The 18,023-nt window shown below is 51.0% G+C and overlaps 1 protein-coding gene across 1 annotated transcript in view; it reads left to right on the top strand.

Moving 5' to 3' along the window:
* Positions 1-18,023, top strand: part of LOC140723609 (NACHT, LRR and PYD domains-containing protein 3-like) — a 54,487-nt gene extending 36,464 nt beyond the window's left edge. The window contains exons 8-16 of the mRNA XM_073038176.1: positions 3,040-3,126; positions 7,784-7,954; positions 8,110-8,280; positions 8,436-8,603; positions 9,518-9,571; positions 11,156-11,351; positions 11,563-11,664; positions 13,322-13,534; positions 17,862-18,023. Coding sequence (XP_072894277.1) covers positions 3,040-3,126; positions 7,784-7,954; positions 8,110-8,280; positions 8,436-8,603; positions 9,518-9,571; positions 11,156-11,351; positions 11,563-11,664; positions 13,322-13,534; positions 17,862-18,023 — 1,324 coding nt within the window. The remainder of the gene's footprint in view (positions 1-3,039; positions 3,127-7,783; positions 7,955-8,109; positions 8,281-8,435; positions 8,604-9,517; positions 9,572-11,155; positions 11,352-11,562; positions 11,665-13,321; positions 13,535-17,861) is intronic.

The raw sequence follows: 18,023 nt of genomic DNA, 5'->3' as shown, positions 1-18,023 counted from the left end.
ATTTGTGCATGGAAGGTCATGTTTGACAAACCTTATTGAATTTTTTGCAGAGGTTACAAGTAAAGTTGACGAGGGTAAAGCAGTGGATGTTGTCTATATGGACTTCATTAAGGCCCTTGACAAGGTTCCGCACAGAAGGTTAATTAGGAAGATTTGATCGTTAGGTATTAATACTGAAGCAGTAAAATGGATTCAACAGTGTCTGGATGAGAGATGCCAGAGAGTAGTGGTGGATAACTGTCAGGTTGGAGGCCGGTGACTAGTGGTGGGCCTCAGGGATCTGTACTGGGTCTAATGTTGTTTGTCATATACATTAATGATCTGGATGATGGGGTGGTAAATTGGATTGGTAAGTATGCAGATGATACTAAGGTAGGTGGCGTTGTGGATAATGAAGTAGGTTTTAAAAGTTTGAGAGAGATTTAGAACAGTTAGAGGAGTGGGCTGAACAATGGCAGATGGAGTTTAATGCTGATAAGTGTGAGGTACTGCATTTTAGTAGGAATAATCCAAATAGGACATACATGGTAAATTGTAGGGCTTTGAAGAATGCAGTAGAACAGGGTGATCTAGGAATAATGGTGCATAGTTCCCTGAAGGTGGAATCTCATGTGGATAGGGTGGTGAAGAAAGCTTTTGGTATGTTGGCCTTTATAAATCAGAGCATTGAGTATAGGAGTTGGGATGTAATGTTAAAATTGTACAAGGCATTGGTAAGGCCAAATTTGGAGTATTGTGTACAGTTCTGGTCACCGAATTATAGGAAAGATGTCAATAAAATAGAGAGAGTACAGAGAAGATTTACTAGAATGTTACCTGGGTTTCAGCACCTAAGTTACACAGAAAGATTGAACAAGTTAGGTCTTTATTCTTTGGAGCATAGAAGGTTGAGGGGGGACGATAGAGGTATTTAAACTTATGAGGGGGATAGATAGAGTTGACGTGGATAGGCTTTTTCCATTGAGAATAGTGGAGATTCAAACAAGAGGACATCAGTTGAGAGTTAGGGGGCAAACGTTTAAGGGGAATATGGCGGGTAATTTCTTTACTCAGAGAGTGGTCGCTGTGTGGAACGAGCTTCCAGTAGAAGTGGTAGAGGCAGGTTCGGTATTGTCATTTAAAGTAAAATTGGATAGGTATATGGACAGGAAAGGAATGGAGGGTTATGGGCTGAGTACGGGTCAGTGGGACTAGGTGAGTGTAAGCATTCAGCACGGACTAGAAGGGCCGAAATGGCCTGTTTCCGTGCTGTAATTGTTATATGTTTATATAGTTATTAGTCCTGCCCCTCCTGCAACCAAGTCTTACTAATAGCAATGATGTCGATATCATCATGTGCCAATCCACGACCTAAACTCATCTGCCTTACCTACAATACTCCTCGTATGGAAATAGATGTACCTGAGAACATTTCTATCACGTACAAACATTTGATATCTGTCTATACAAGCAGTCCTCACATGACCCGTATCCTCCTCCACATCACTATCAGCTCTAACACACTGCACCCTCCACTTACAATCTGGTTTAAAACCCCCTGAGCAGAACTTGCCTAACCTACCGGCAAGGATATTAGTCCCCTCCAGTTCAGGTGCAAACTGTCCAATTCGAACTGGTCGCACCTCTCCTGGAAGAAAGCCCAATTGTCCAGAAACATGAACCCCACCCTCATGCACCATCCCCTCAGCCACGTATTTAGCTGCATTATCTTCCTATTTCTAGCCTCACTAGCACGAGGCATGGGTAGCAATCTACCTGTGAGATCTCCCTTCCCCTTCGACCTTCCTCCTGTGCAATGTCCCTTCCCCGTCCCCCTTCCTCCTGTGGGATGTCCCTTCCCTGTCCCCCTTCCTCCTGTGGGATCTCTCTTCCCCATCCCCCTTCCTCCTGTGGGATCTCACTTCCCCATCCCCCTTCCTCCTGTGGGATCTCTCTTCCCCGTCCCCCTTCCTCCTGTGGGATCTCACTTCCCCATCCCCCCCTCCTCCTGTGGGATCTCTCTTCCCCGTCCCCCTTCCACCTGTGGGATCTCACTTCCCCATCCCCCTTCCTCCTGTGGGATCTCTCTTCCCCGTCCCCCTTCCTCCTGTGGGATCTCTCTTCCCCATCCCCCTTCCTCCTGTGGGATCTCACTTCCCCATCCCCCTTCCTCCTGTGGGATCTCTCTTCCCCGTCCCCCTTCCTCTTGTGGGATCTCACTTCCCCATCCCCCCTCCTCCTGTGGGATCTCTCTTCCCTGTCCCCCTTCCACCTGTGGGATCTCCCTTCCCCATCCCCCTTCCTCTTGTGGGATCTCTATTCCCCATCTACCTTTCTTCTGTGCGGCTTCTGTTGTCATACCCCACCCTTCTTGTGGGTCTCCCTTCCACATCTTCCTTCCTCTTCAGGGATCTATCACTTCCCCTTCCCCCTTCCACCTGTGGGATCTCTCTACCACATCCCCCCTCCTGTGGGATCTCTCTTCCCCATCCCCCTTCCTCCTGTGGGATCTCTCTTCCCCATCCCCCTTCCTACTTTCAGATCTCTCGTCCATCCGAACTCCTGTGGGATCTCTCTTCCCCATCTCCCTTCCTCCTATGGGATCCCTCTCCCCCATTCCCCTTCCTCCTGCGGGATCTCTCTCCCCCATCCCCCTTCCTCATGTGGGATCTCTATTCACCATCACCCTTTCTCGTGTGGGGCCTCTGTTCCCATCCCCCACTCTTCTTGTGGGATCTCTCTTCCCCATCCCTTTAGCTCGGGTGGGTCTATTTCACTGTGTCCCATTGACATTACTGCTTTTCTGTCGGGAACGTTTTGTTTAGCCATCGGGGAATGGGACAGAATATGTGGAGTTTACAGAGTCACACCGACAGACGAAATTACCGACATTCGGTGAATACACTGGAGCTGGTCAGTGAGGGACATTGATAGTGATGGGAACTCCGATCAGTGATTTACTGAAGGGTTTAATGTTTCCTGAAATATCCAAGTGAGAGAAATTCCCCCAGACCCACGGTTTGAATCACTTTGTTCATCAATCTGTCTCTTTGTGTTTAGACTTGGGCGGAATGACCTGGGAGATTCAGGAGTGAAACTGGTGTCTGCGGCTCTGAGGAACCCGGAGTGTAAAATACAGAAACTGGGGTAAGTACCAGACTGTGGGAGATTGTGTTTACAGTCACTGGGTGTCTGACACTGAACATTAATGTGATCAGTAGAAACAATGAAACATAGAAAATCTACAGCACAATACAGGCCCTTCGGCCCACAAAGCTGTGCCGAACGTTTCTACTTTAGAATTACTTCGGTTTTACCCATAGCCCTCCATGTTTCTAAGCTCCATGTAGCCTTCCTGGAGTTAAAAGATCCGATCGTTTCCGTCTCCACCACCGCCGCCAGCAGCCCATTCCACGCACTCACCACTCTCTGTGTAAAAAAACTTACCCCTGACAACTCCTCTGTACCTACTTCCAAGCACCTTAAAACTATGCCCTCTCATGTTAGCCAGTTCAGCCCTGGGGAAAAGCCTCTGACTATCTACATGATCAATGCCTCTCATTATCATGTACATCTCTACCAAATCACCTCTCATCCTCCGTCACTCCAAGAGAAAAGGCCAAGTTCACTCAACCTATTCTCATAAGGCATGCACCACAATCCAGGCAACATCCTTGTAAATCTCCTCTGCACCCTTTCTATGGTTTCCACGTCCTTCCTATAGTGAGGCGACCAGAATTGAGCACAGTATTCCAAGTAGGGTCTGACCAGGGTCCTGTATAGCTGCATATATAACCATATAACAATTACAGCACGGAAACAGGCCATCTTGGCCCTTCTAGTCCGTGCCGAACGCTTACTCTCACCTAGTCCCACTGACCGGCACTCAGCCCATAACCCTCCATTCCTTTCCTGTCCATATACCTATCCAATTTTACTTTAAATGACAATACCCAACCTGCCTCTACCACTTCTACTGGAAGCTCGCTCCACACAGCTACCACTCTCTGAGTAAAGAAATTCCCCCTCATGTTACCCTTAAACTTTTGCCCCCTAACTCTCAAATCATGTCCTTTTGTTTGAATCTCCCCTACTCTCAATGGAAAAAGTCTATCCACGTCAACTCGATCTATCCCCCCTCATAATCTCTCAACTGTTAAACATTACCTCTCGATTCTTAAACTCAATCCCACGACTGATGAAGGCCAATACACTGTACGCCCTTGTAACTACAGAGTCAACCTGCATAGCATCTTTGAGTGTCCTATGTACTTGGACCCCAAGATCCCTCTGATCCTCCACACTGCTAAGAGTCTTACCATTAATACTATATTCTGCCATCATATTTGACCTACCAAAGTAAACTACTTCACACTTATTTGGGTTGAACTCCATCTGCCACTTCTCAGCCCAGTTTTGCATCCTATCAATGTCCCATTGTAAACTCTGACAGCTTTCCACAGTATTCACAACACCCCCAAGCTTTGTGTCATCATCATATTTACTAACCCTACCCTCCACTTCCTCATCCAGGTCATTTATAAAAATCACAAAGACTTGGGGTCCCAGAACAGATCCCTGAGGCACTCCACTGGTCACCGGCCTCCATGCAGAATATGACCCGTCTACAACCACTCTTTGCCTTCTGTGGGCAAGCCAGTTCTGGATCCACAAAGCAATGTCCCCTTGGATCCCATGCCTCCTTACTTTCTCAATAAGTCTTGCATGGTGTACCTTATCAAATGCCTTGCTGAAATCAATATACACTGTATCTTCTTCCTTCCTTCATCAATGTGTTTAGTCACATCCTCAACAAAATCATTCAGACTCGTAAGGCACAACCTGCCTTTGACAAAGCCATGCTGACTATTCCTAATCATATTTTGCCTCTCCAGATGTTCATAAATCCTACCTCTCAGGATCTTCTCCATCAACTTACCAACCACTGAAGTAAGACCCACTGGTCTATAATTTCCTGGGCTAACCCTACTCCCTTTCTTGAATAAGTGAACGAGATTCGCAACCCTCCAATCCTCCGGAACCTCTCATGTCCTCATTGATGATGCAAAGATCATCGCCAGAGGCTCAGCAATCTCTTCCCTTGCTTCCAACAGTCGCCTGGTGTACACCTTTTCCGGTCGCGGTGACTTATCCAACTTGATGCTTTCCAAAAGCTCCACCACATATTTCTTAATATCTACATTCTCAAGCTTTTCAGTCCACTGCAAGTCATCCCTACAATTGCCTGGATCCTTTTCCGTCATGAATACTGAAGCAAATGGTTCATTAAATATCTCCGGTATTTCCTCCGGTTCAATACGCTCTTTTCCGTTGTCACACTTGATTGGTCCTATTCTGTCACATCTTATCCTCTTGCTCTTCACATACTTGCAGAATGCTTTAGGGTTTTCCTTAATCCTGTCCGCCAAGGCCTTCTCATGGCCCCTTCCAGCTCTCCTGATTTCATTCTTAAGCTCCTTCCTGCTAGCCTTATAATCTTCCAGATTCATATCACTACCTCGTTTTTGAACCTTTTGTAAGCTCTTCTTTTCTTCTTGACTAGATTTACAACAGCCTTTGTACATCACAGATCTTGTCCCCTACCATCCTTTCCATGTCTCATTGGAACGCACCTTCTCAGAACCCCGTGTAAATATCCCTTGAATATTTTCTACATTGCTTCGGTACTATTCTCTGACAACATCTGTTTCCAATTCATGCTTACAAGTTCCAACCTGATAGCCCCATAGTTCCCCTTACTCCAATTAAAGGTTTCCCTAACTTAACTGACCCATACCTCTCTAAAGGTGTGGTAAAAGAGACAAAATTGTGATCACTATCTCCAAAATGCTCTCCCACTGAGAGACCTGACACCTGACCAGGTTCATTTCCCAATAGCAGATCAAGTACAACCTCTCCTCTTGTAGGCTTATCTACATATTGTGTCAGAAAACCTTCCTGAACACACCTAACAAACTCCGCTCCATCTAAACCCCTCACTCTAGGGAGATACCAATCAATATTTGGGAAATTAAAATCTCACACCTCAACAACCCTGTTATTAAAACTCCTTTCCAGAATCTGTCTCCCTATCTGCTCCTCGATGTCCCTGTTACTGTTGGGTGGTCTATACAAAACACCCAGTAGTGTTATTGACCCCTTCCTGTTCCAAACTTCCACCCACAGAGACGCCGTAGACAACCCCTCCACGACATCCTCCTTTTCTGTAGCCATGACACTATCTCTGATCAACAATGCCACGTCCCCACCTCTTTTGCCTCACTCACTGTCCTTTCTGAAACAATTAAATCCTGGCACTCGAAGTAACCATTCCTGCCCCTGCACCATCCTAGTCTCTGTAATGGCCACCACATCATATCTCCGAGAGCTGATCCACGCTCTAAGCTCATCCATTTTATTCATCATACTCCTTGCATTAAAATAGACACATCTCAAACCATCGGACTGAGTGCCTCCCTTCTCCATCACCTGCGTATCTTCCCTTTCACACTGTCTCCAAATTCTCTCTATTTGTGAGCCAACCTCCCTCTCCTCCATCACATCAATTTGGTTCCCTCCCCCCAGCAATTCTAGTTTAAACTCTCCCCAGTAGCCTTAGCAAACCTTCCTGCCAGGATATTGGTCCCCGGGATTCAAGTGCAACCCATCCTTTTTGTACAGGTCACACCTGCTCCAAAAGAGGTCCCAATGATCCAGAAATCTGAATCCCTGCCTCCTGCTCCAGTCCCTCAGTCAATGCGTTTATCCTCCACCTCATCCTAATCTTATTCTCACTGTCACGTGGCACAGGCAGTAATTCCGAGATCACTACCTCTGAGGTCCTGCTTCTCAACTTCCTTCCTAACTCCCTGTAGTCTACTTTCAGGACCTCTTCCCTTTTCCTACCTATGTCACTGGTACCAATATGTACCACGACCTCTGGCTGTTCTCTCTCTCACCGCAGGATATCTTGGACGTGATCAGAAACATCCCAGACCCTGGCACCTATGAGGCAAACTACCATCCGAGTTTCCTTCCTGCCACCACAGAATCATCTGTCTGACCCCCTGACTATAGTCCCCTATCTCTGCTGCCTTTCTCTTCCTTTCCCTGCCCTCCTGAGCCACAGGGCCAGACTCTGTGCCAGAGGCACTGACACTGATGCTCCCCAACCCGTAGGTCAGCCCCCTCCGGCAGTACTCGAACAGGAGTATTTATTGTCAAGGGTACAGCCACAGGGGTACTCTCTAGTACCTGCTTCTTGCCCTTCCCTCTCCTGACTGTGACCCACTTCTTCAGTCTCCCGTGGCCCCGGTGTGACCACCTGCCTGTAACTCCTCTCTATCACCTCCTCGCTCTCCCTGACCAGATGAAGGTCATCGAGCTGCATCTCCAGTTCCCTAACTCGGTCCCTAAGAAGCTGCAGCTCGACACACCGGGTGCAGATGTTGCCGTCCAGGAGGCTGGGAGTCTCCAGGATCTCCCACATCTGACACCGAGCACAGAAAACCAGCCTCACACACATACTCTCTGTCTGTATTGTAAACAGATAACCTACCTCGCCTCGACCCTTTATTGCCGAAGCCCCGTTGAGCCAAAGCCTTCCTACTCTATGTCTCCCGCTCCTCTGACGCTCGCTCTGTAAATCTGTCTTCATTTTAAACTCTTCTCGCTGTTCTCTCTGGCCGACTTGCGCAGTCGTGCTGAAGAAAAAAATCAGTAATTGTGTTACTGATAAACACTGGGGATTTGTACCGTCTCCTGTCTCTCTGTGTCCTTCACCCTCACTCTCTCTCATCTCCAGGCTGTACCGTGTCGGTCTCACAGATTCTGGTGCCGAGGATCTCGGCTCCGCTCTCAGTACAAACCCATCACTGACGGATCTGAACCTGAGTTATAATAAACTGGGAGATTCAGGAGTGAAACTGGTGTCTGCGGCTCTGAGGAACCCGGAGTGTAAAATACAGAAACTGTGGTAAGTACCAGACTGTGGGAGATTGTGTTTACAGTCACTGGGTGTCTGACACTGAACATTAATGTGATCAGTAATTGTGTTACTGATAAACACTGGGGATTTGTAGCGTCTCCTGTCTCTCTGTGTCCTTCACCCTCACTCTCTCTCATCTCCAGGCTGAACAAAGTCGGTCTCACAGATTCTGGTGCCGAGGATCTCGCCTCCGCTCTCAGTACAAACCCATCACTGACGGAGCTGGAGCTGAGTGATAATAAACTGGGAGATTCAGGAGTGAAACTGGTGTCTGCGGCTCTGAGGAACCCGGAGTGTAAAATACAGAAACTGTGGTAAGTACCAGACTGTGGGAGATTGTGTTTACAGTCACTGGGTGTCTGACACTGAACATTAATGTGATCAGTAATTGTGTTACTGATAAACACTGGGGATTTGTACCGTCTCCTGTCTCTCTGTGTCCTTCACCCTCACTCTCTCTCATCTCCAGGCTGGACAATGTCGGTCTCACAGATTCTGGTGCCGAGGATCTCGTCTCCGCTCTCAGTACAAAACCATCACTGACGGATCTGAACCTGGCATCAAACTCGCTGACTGACCGATCTGTCCCCGCTCTCCGCCGCCTCATACTGACCCTCCCGAGTCTGAAGCTGATCCAGTGAGTGTTTGTGTTAATGTTCAATGTGATAAAATATCAGCGGATCCGCGGGTTTTCTGGTGATATTTGTCTGTGAGTGTTGTTGAAACATTAACCCCGGTCCCCTGTTACTGACACTGTTGTGTAATCTGTTTATTTCATCTTTATTCTCCCATCTGTTTCAGGCTGTGGGGGAATCGGTTCAGTCGGACCGGGGAGAAGGAACTGAGATCTCTGCGGGGAGTCAGACCCGGACTGAGAGTGGTGACCGTGTGAACATCTGAATGTGTGAACATCCCCGCCCGCGGGACGGGGACATTTGGCCGACTCCCCGCCCTCCCCTTTAACTCCCGCCCTTACCTTTAACGGCCGCGCGCCGGGGCTGATTCCCAACGGTTTTAACGGAACCGGCTCGGGCCCCGCGCTGTGTGCGTCGCTCACAGCGGTCCTGCAGTGACGTGTTTCCGCCTGCTGTCCGGCGGGGCAGCTTCCGCCGGATGTGAGTGTTCGAGACTCCCCACGTGAGACCCCGGGGAATTACCCAGACAGGAAGAGCCCGGGGGTCCGGGGCTCAGTCTGGGACACCGGTATCCCGGGGTGGGATTATCCCGGGAGAGAGTCCTTTTGCTCCCTTTGCTGAGGACGGTGCATTCGGCAGCGTGGCCGATATAATGATGTTAAATGGACAAATCCCCCGGCAGTGACCCTGGATCTGCAGCGATCCCGGACACGGCCCTGAAGTGTGATTTTATAATCATCGGTTCCCCGATGCAGAGTGACGGTGAGAAACGGGACTGATTATTCAACCGGTCACTCGTTGTCGCCGGTCAGTTAATTGTGTGTGACTGTGAGTGAGTCGATTTACATTTGTCATGATGATATCAATAAACCGCTGTAACTTAGTGTCTTGGTGTCTGACTTTGGTCTCATTATAGGAGAATCAGTGACATGGGGTTACTGCTGCCCCCAGCACCCGATGAACTGAAATGGTAGGGCATTGAGGAATGCAGTAGAACAGAGTGATCTCGGAATAATGGTGCATAGTTCCCTGAAGGTGGAATCTCATGTGAATAGGGTGGTGAAGAAACCTTTTGGTATGCTGGCCTTTATAAATCAGAGCATTGAGTATAGGAGTTGGGATGTAATGTTAAAATTGTACAAGGCATTGGTAAGGCCAAATTTGGAGTATTGTGTACAGTTCTGGTCACCGAATTATAGGAAAGATGTCAACAAAATAGAGAGAGTAGAGAGAAGATTTACTAGAATGTTACCTGGGTTTCAGCACCTAAGTTACAGAGAAAGGTTGAACAAGTTAGGTCTTTATTCTTTGGAGCGTAGAAGGTTGAGGGCGGACTTAATAGAGGTATTTAAAATTATGAGGGGGATAAATAGAGTTAACATGGATGGGCTTTTTCCATTGAAAATAGGGGAGATTCAAACAAGAGGACATGAGTTGAGAGTTAGGGGGCAAAAGTTTAGGGGTAACACGAGGGGGAACTTCTTAATTCAGAGAATGGTAGCTGTGTGGAACGAGCTTCCAGTAGAAGTGGTAGAGGCAGGTTTGATTTTGTCATTTAAAAAAAAATTGGATAGGTATATGGATAGGAAATAAATGGAGGGTTATGGGGTGAGTGCAGGACGGTGACACATGGTAGAGAGTGACAGTTTAGCACGGACGAGAAGGGCCAAGATGGCCTGTCACATCAGACACTCCCGGGGTCAGACACAGACTGAATGTCCCTCCACACCGTCCCATCACACACTCCCGGGGTCAGACACAGAGTGAATCTCCCTCCACACCGTCACGTCACACACACTCCCGGGGTCAGACACAGAGTGAATCTCCCTCCACACCGTCACGTCACACACTTCCGGGGTCAGACACAGAGTGAATCTCCCTCCACATCACCCTATCACACATTCCCGGGGTCAGACACCGAGTGAATCTCCCTCCACACCGTCCCATCACACACTCCCGGGGTCAGACACAGAGTGAATCTCCCTCCGCACCGTCCCATCACACACTCCCGGGGTCAGACACAGAGTGAATCTCCCTCCACACCGTCCCATCACACACTCCCGGGGTCAGACACAGAGTGAATCTCCCTCCGCACCGTCCCATCACACTCTCCCGGGGTCAGACACAGAGAGGAGCTGTTCTGATTGCGCTGGGAGAAATTGGGGAAAAACTGCTTTATGAAGGTCGTGATTTACTTGGAAATTGGTTTGAAACGTCTCTTGAACATCTAAGTGAGTGGCTGGTTTAGTGTGGGAGCTTCGTTTGGAGTTTTTCTGCCAGTTTGGACGGGGTTCGTTGACGGCTGCGAACTGCGTATCACCCTGCTGTGGCCGCTGGCAACTCGCCGGGAAGCCGGGTCGCTCCAAAAACCGGAGACAAACGTCGTTGTTCCCTCACTGACATCGGGACAACCTCCTTCCATCTCTATCGTCGGGATTCTCGTTCGGTGTAGGAGCCGAAACATCGTTTGAGACGTCTCGACCTCTCACGGCCTGGAAGTTCTGCAGGACTAATGGAGCCTTTCCTGGCGTTGGAATTTCTGGCACTGAGCCAGCAAGGTACTGTCGAGTACAAACGTTTCCCGCCAGTTACTCAACTCGGTCCTGGACTTTATAAGCAGCACCACCACCGTATCATTCTCGATTCGGACACAGAAGCAACATGCCGGACCAGTCTACAGGGAGTCGCAGGCCTTCGGGGAGTTATGCAAAGGCGGCTGCCTCTCCAGCCTCGGACAACGCCCTGTTTCGGTCGGTGAAAGTTGAACACGGGGTGCAATGTATTTTGCGAACTGGAACTACCCTGGAAAAGTGCGCGGAGGCTATGGAGGACTTGTTGGGGAGAGATGGTGTTTTGGCCACTGAGAAAGAGTTCGGGAAGGCAGTGTTTTATCTGAGGAATTATGAGTTGGTGCATCGGGCCCTCAGTAGGGGGATCACGGTGGAAAACATCTTTTTACAGATGGAGCTAGTGACAGCTCCCACACAACGCATCGTCCTCAGTCAGGTGAAGCCTTTCATCCCCAACGAGGACCTGCTTCCCGCATTAGCACGCTTGGGGCAAGTACGGTCAGAAATAACTGCCATCAGGCACAAATTCAGGAGACTCCATACCGTAATCTCTTTCCGGAGACAGGTATTCATGCAGCTGGAAAAGGAGGACGAAGTTGAGGGCCGGTTTACTGTCCGGTACGAGGGGGTAGATTATCAGGAGTATTGGAGCTCTGAGCGCCCACGGTGCCATACGTGCGGAGAGGGGGGCACTTTCGGAGGGACTGTCCTAGCACCCAAAACCCAGGGAGTCCACTTCGGGAACTAGTGCCCCAGATACCTCTGCCCCGATCCCATTCCTGCTCCTACACCTGTGCCGGCCCCTGCTCCTGCCCCTGACCCTGTCTCTACCCCGTCCCTATTCCTACATCTGTTCCAGTCTCTGCTCCTGCCCCTGACCCTGTCTCTAACCCTGTCCCTGTTCCTACGTCTGTTCCAGTCTCTGCTCCTGCCCCTGACCCTGTCTCTAACCCTGTCCCTGTTCCTACGTCTGTTCCAGTCTCTGCTCCTGCCCCTGACCCTGTCTCTAACCCTGTCCCTGTTCCTACGTCTGTTCCAGTCTCTGCTCCTACCCCTGACCCTGTCTCTAACCCTGTCCCTGTTCCTACGTCTGTTCCAGTCTCTGCTCCTGCCCCTGACCCTGTCTCTAACCCTGTCCCTGTTCCTACGTCTGTTCCAGTCTCTGCTCCTACCCCTGACCCTGTCTCTAACCCTGTCCCTGTTCCTACGTCTGTTCCAGTCTCTGCTCCTACCCCTGACCCTGTCTCTAACCCTGTCCCTGTTCCTACGCCTGTTCCAGTCTCTGCTCCTACCTCTGACCCTGTCTCTAACCCTGTCCCTGTCTCTAACCCTGTCCCTGTTCCTACGTCTGTTCCAGTCTCTGCTCCTACCCCTGACCCTGTCTCTACCCCTGTCCCTGTTCCTACGCCTGTTCCAGTCTCTGCTCCTACCCCTGACCCTGTCTCTAACCCTGTCCCTATTCCTACGTCTGTTCCAGTCTCTGCTCCTACCCCTGACCCTGTCTCTAACCCTGTCCCTGTTCCTACGTCTGTTCCAGTCTCTGCTCCTGCCCCTGACCCTGTCTCTACCCCTGTCCCTGTTCCTACGCCCGTTCCAGTCTCTGCTCCTACCCCTGACCCTGTCTCTAACCCTGTCCCTGTTCCTACGTCTGTTCCAGTCTCTGCTCCTGCCCCTGACCCTGTCTCTAACGCTGTCCCTGTTCCTACGCCTGTTCCAGTCTCTGCTCCTGCCCCTGCCCCTGTCTCTACCCCTGTCCCTATTCCTACGTCTGTTCCAGTCCCTGCTCCTGACCCTGTCTCTACCCCAGTCCCTGTTCCTACGTCTGTTCCAGTCCCTGCTCCTGCCCCTGACCCTGTCTCTACCCCTGTCCCTATTCCTACGTCTGTTCCAGTCTCTGCTCCTGCCCCTGACCCTGTCTCTACCCCTGTCCCTATTCCTACGTTTGTTCCAGTCCCTGCTCCTGCCCCTGACCCTGTCTCTACCCCTGTCCCTATTCCTACGTCTGTTCCAGTCTCTGCTCCTGCCCCTGTCTCTACCCCTGTCCCTATTCCTACGTCTGTTCCAGTCTCTGCTCCTGCCCTGACCCTGTCTCTAGCCCTGTCCCTATTCCTACGTCTGTTCCAGTCCTTGCTCCTACCCCTGTGGTTCAGGCGGGTGTTCCTGAGGCAACGTGCAGGGAGTTTCAGGCGAGGGACGGGGTGGAGCCTGTGCGGGGAAGGAAAGTGAGGAAGAAATCCAAACACATGAAGAAGTCGGCCCCCGAGACCGCAGAGCTCACGTCCATTTGCCATGAAGTGGAGCGGGAGGCTCGGGAATGTGCACAGTCGGGCGGGGTGATGGAAGCGGAGAGTAACGCTCCATCGGTGAATCCCGCATCTGTGTGATCCTCCGGCTTGAAGAGGAGAAGGGAATGTTCCCCCAAGAGGGCAGGGAATGTAGATGCGGGGGAGTCCCAGAAAGGGGTGTGAATCCGGGTGAAGTTGTGTCTCACCCTGAATCCCCAGATGTAGCCACCAGTCCTGTGGTAGGTTGTGTGATTGTGCAGCAAGCTAGTGTTAGGCCTGCTTGCACAACTAAAACAGACCTGGAGCCCTCCACCCAGGACTTAGCAGTAAGCGCCTCCCTGGAGGCAAGTGTATTAAACAGTGTGAGCGGAGAGGAGACCAAGCTCTCTCACTGTCAGCATCAGGCTGCCGGTGAATCCATTGGACCAGAGCTGCTGGGGTCCCCTTCATGCCTGTCTCCTGGGGAGGGTGATATAACCTGCATGCCGACCCCATCAACTAACGACCTGCAGGGAGTCCCTGGGGATTTTCCCTATGGATAAGACTGATGCGACGGTGGAGCGGGAAGGTATGAGGGAGGTACCCGCTGTGCAGTCTGGGTTTCAGGGGCAGCCACCTTATACACCACATGAGGAGGAAGATGGGGGATCTGTCTGCAGTGAGGGGTTGGAGGGAGACTCTATTGATAGTGAGACAATGGACATCCTCACCCCTCCTGAGAAATTCCCATTGATACCTGTGGAGAAGATCAGAGAGTTCACTCACTCCTCTGAGGGTGCAAGGCATCGGCCTAAACTAGCCTCGCTTCACTGGCCTAGCATGCCGAGGCTGGTGAAGTCCCTGCGAGTCATCCTCGGACGGAAGGGGAAGGGGAAGAGGAATGCTGTGTCGGGGAATGACAGACGGCAGCTGAAATCCTTCCTGGATGACCTGGTGAGGGACATCAGGGTGAAAAGCAGTTTCTCTCCTTCGGGAGACGGTGGGTCACAGGGTGACGTTGGTACCACCCGGGCCCTGTCCAGTCTCTGGCTCGGAGTCCTAGTCCAGGCACCGAGTACCAAGTTCCTTATCCTGGTCCCGCTTTCCTTGTCTGACTCCTGGCCCTGGCCCTGAATCCCAGTCTCGTCCGGGGCCTGTGTGTCAATGTCCAGCGCCGTTTCTTCCCTTGCTTTCCTGACAAACCGAGCCCTGTTCCTAGCACCTCAGTGTCTGTGTGTTGCATTTGGGTCCACTACCTGCACCCCCCTTATGACACCCAGAAGTTTCATTTACAGGTCGTTTCTATGTAAATAAGGCAAGTGCAATGTTAGTGTTTATTTCAAGGGGAATCGAATATAACTGCAAGGAGATAATGTTGAGACTTTCTAAGACACTAGTCGGGCTACATTTGGAGTATTGTCTACAGTTTTGGACCCCATATCGCAGAAAGGATGAGTTGTCACTGGAGAGAGTCCAGAGGAGTTTCACGAGGATGATTCCGGGAATGAAGGGGTTAACATATGATGAGCGTTTGCCGGGTCTGGGCTTGTACTCGCCGCAATTCAGAGGAGTGTGTGGGGATCTCATTGAAAGATACCGAATGTTGACAGGACGAGATGGTATGGAGATGATTCCTCTGGCGTGGTTACCCAGAACATCCTGTCCGCCCCCTCTCACACCATCTTCATCCTTTCAATAAAATCCCTCCTCTCCCTCCCTCCCCGGGGAACCGGCATCAAACCGACGGACCGAGCGGTCTCCTCCTACCTCTCGGCGATACATCAGACTCCGGCCGCAGAAGACGCTTCACAAACGCCCCAACTTCCCTCGGAGGGAAATGGAAATAAATCAGAAAGCGGACATTTACTTTGAGGTTTTCTCCGCTCTGATGAGGCGGTCGGCGCTTGAGCGGGAGACGGACTCAGCGGGGTAACGCCCACTCGGCTTGTCCGCCTCCGCGACTGGTTGTAACCAGTGATTGACATCGGTCCGCACCAATGGGAATAGCGCAGCTCCTGAGCCCGCTCTTGACAGCGGTGGGGGAGGGGCTGTTCACGTGATTATTAGCCCAGCCGTTCAACCGATAAAGCTCGAGCACAGCAGCGCGTGGGATACCGCGCACGTGAGTGCAGATCCCGGTGTGGGGAGCCCATTTGTGACGTCAGGCGCGTGGGGGGAGGAGCTGTGTGACGTCACCTGTGGGCGAGCGCTGGCATTTAAAAGCACCTTAATGGACTTTTCAGTGGGACAACAACATTAATCACGGGTTTCATCGCTGAATCCAGTGTTGTGGGATGTAAAGTCCCCTGTTATGTGTCCGGCTGTGCCGTGTTGTTGGTGGAGTGGGCAGCGTGGTGTTTGTCTCGATTCGGGTCACAACACCAGAATTGCCAGCGGGGTCCACACACAGTGTATTAGTCAACAGAAAACCTCTCGTCCCTGCAGTCTTTGTCTCCTGGTAAACTCATCACCCTGACAGTGTGGACCATAGATACCCCTTCCTCTCAGAGTCAGGGAATCACTCAGACACCTGATCGCTGAGAGGAATTATATTTATTGGTCATTAAAGTTCGCCCAGATTCGTTTGGACGGATTTGATGTGGAGTTCGGGGTGTTACAGTGAAAGGACTTCCCGGTGTCCAAACATTTTCATTCCGATTCCCATTCCCGTTCCGACGTGTCAGCCCATCTTGGGTCAAGATGAGGCCACCCTCAGGGTGCAGGATCAGTACCTGATATTCCGTCTGTGTACCCCCACCCCCAACCTGACAGCATGAATATCGATTTCTCCTTCCGGTGAACAAATCTCCCTCTCACCCCTCCCTCCCACTCCCTCTCTTCCTTTCTGACTTTTCACGTCCACTCTCCTGCTTATCACTTCTCTCTGGGTCCACTGCCCCATCCCTTTCTCCTATTCTCCATTCTCCTCTCCTAGTAGACTCTATTTTCTTCTGATCTTGAGCTTTCCCACCTCCCTGGTTTCACATGTCACCTTCCAGCGAGACATTTCCTCGCCCGCCCCGATTTTATTCAGATATTTCTCCCATTCCATCTCAGTCCTGAAGGGGGGTTCAACTGGAAACGTCGATTGTTGACTCTTTTCGATAGATGCTGCCCGGCCTGCTGAGTTCCGTCAGCATTTTATTTGTGTTGCTCTGAATTTCCAGCATCTGCAGACTTTGTCGTGTTTGTGATTTACCACAAAAATACAACTGCAGATGCTGTGGATCAAAGAATACGTACACGAAGCCCAGTAATAGAGTTAGGGGAGGGGGAAGGTCTAGAGGTGCCAGGTTGCTCCTCCAACCTGAGTTTGGTCTCATCCTGGCAGTAGAGGAGGCCATGTATGGGCATTGGGGGATCGCTTCTTCGAGAAGCTCCGCTCCGTCAGTCCTAACAGGCAGGACCTCCCGGTTGCCACCCACTTCAACCTGTCCTCTCATTCCCATCTAGATATGTCCATACAGGGCCTCCTCTACTGCCATGATGAGGCCAAACTCAGGTTGGAGGAGCAACACCTCATCTACTGCCAGGGTAGCCTCCAGCCTGGTGGTATGAACATTGAATTCTCCAACTTCCGGTAATTCCCTCCCCCTCGCCCTATCCCAGGTCCCTCTCTGCCTCTCTCCCTTTTCAACTTTCTGCTCCTTTATCTCTACAGTTCTTTCATGCTTATCCCCACTCCCCCTTTATCTTTCCTCTGATTGGTTCTCCACCTGGCGTCTCTGGCCCTTCCTCCTCCCCTATCTCTATTACTGAGCTTCAGCCCTCTCTTCCCCCCCCCCCCATTCCTGATGAAGGGTCTCGTCCCGAAACGTTGGCTACTCTTTTCTCACGGATGCTGAGTTCTTCCAGCGTTGTGTACGTATTATTTGTGATTTACCTCTCCGTTGCCCCTCCCGCCTCCGGCCACTGGTGGCGCTGTGCAGACCTCTGTCCACCGGTGTTGCTTCGGAGTACCTCCTGCTAAACGCAGGCGCGGCGTTTCTCCTATTCGGGCAGCGGTGAGTAAGGGGCTGATCCCGGGGTTGTGTAAATCGGGGCCGACTGCAGAGGGAAAGGCCTGGGATCGAGCTCGGCCGGACGGCTGGAAGCTCCGGGCTCTCTGGTCCCGCAGCCCCGGTTTTAGCTTTGCGCCCGAACCCTGTGGGATCGGTAAGTTGTGGTTCCCCGAGCCGGAAGGATGCTTGGAACGAAGGGGATCTGTCTGTGTGTGTGGATAGAGCTGATAGGTGGATGTATAGGTGTGGGGTGAGTGGTCGGATGAGGGATGTGGGAGCAGAGTGGTGATCGGACGTTCCGTAACCCGGGGAAGAGAGGTCCCGGGACAAAATAAGTTGTTAACTAGGGAGAATCTGGGCAATTGGATGAGCCAGTTGGCGTGTCCTTTCAGAAAGCAGCAATTCTCTTTTCATATTAATTACAGTGTAATCCTGCTGTTAACATTGTGTTTGTTACAAAGCCCCAGAGTCTGGGAGCCCATGGGCTGCGACTACAGATTGGGAAGTGGGGGGCGGGGGCGGGGGTGGAGGTCAGTGACCTTTGCATCAGAGGAGGACACGGGGTTGCACAGATGGTTCGGATCTAG

This window comes from Hemitrygon akajei, unplaced genomic scaffold, assembly GCF_048418815.1.
Source record: "Hemitrygon akajei unplaced genomic scaffold, sHemAka1.3 Scf000120, whole genome shotgun sequence".
Taxonomy (NCBI): domain Eukaryota; kingdom Metazoa; phylum Chordata; class Chondrichthyes; order Myliobatiformes; family Dasyatidae; genus Hemitrygon; species Hemitrygon akajei.
Note: the sequence above shows the minus strand (reverse complement) of the source record. Positions and strands in the feature narration are given on the sequence as shown.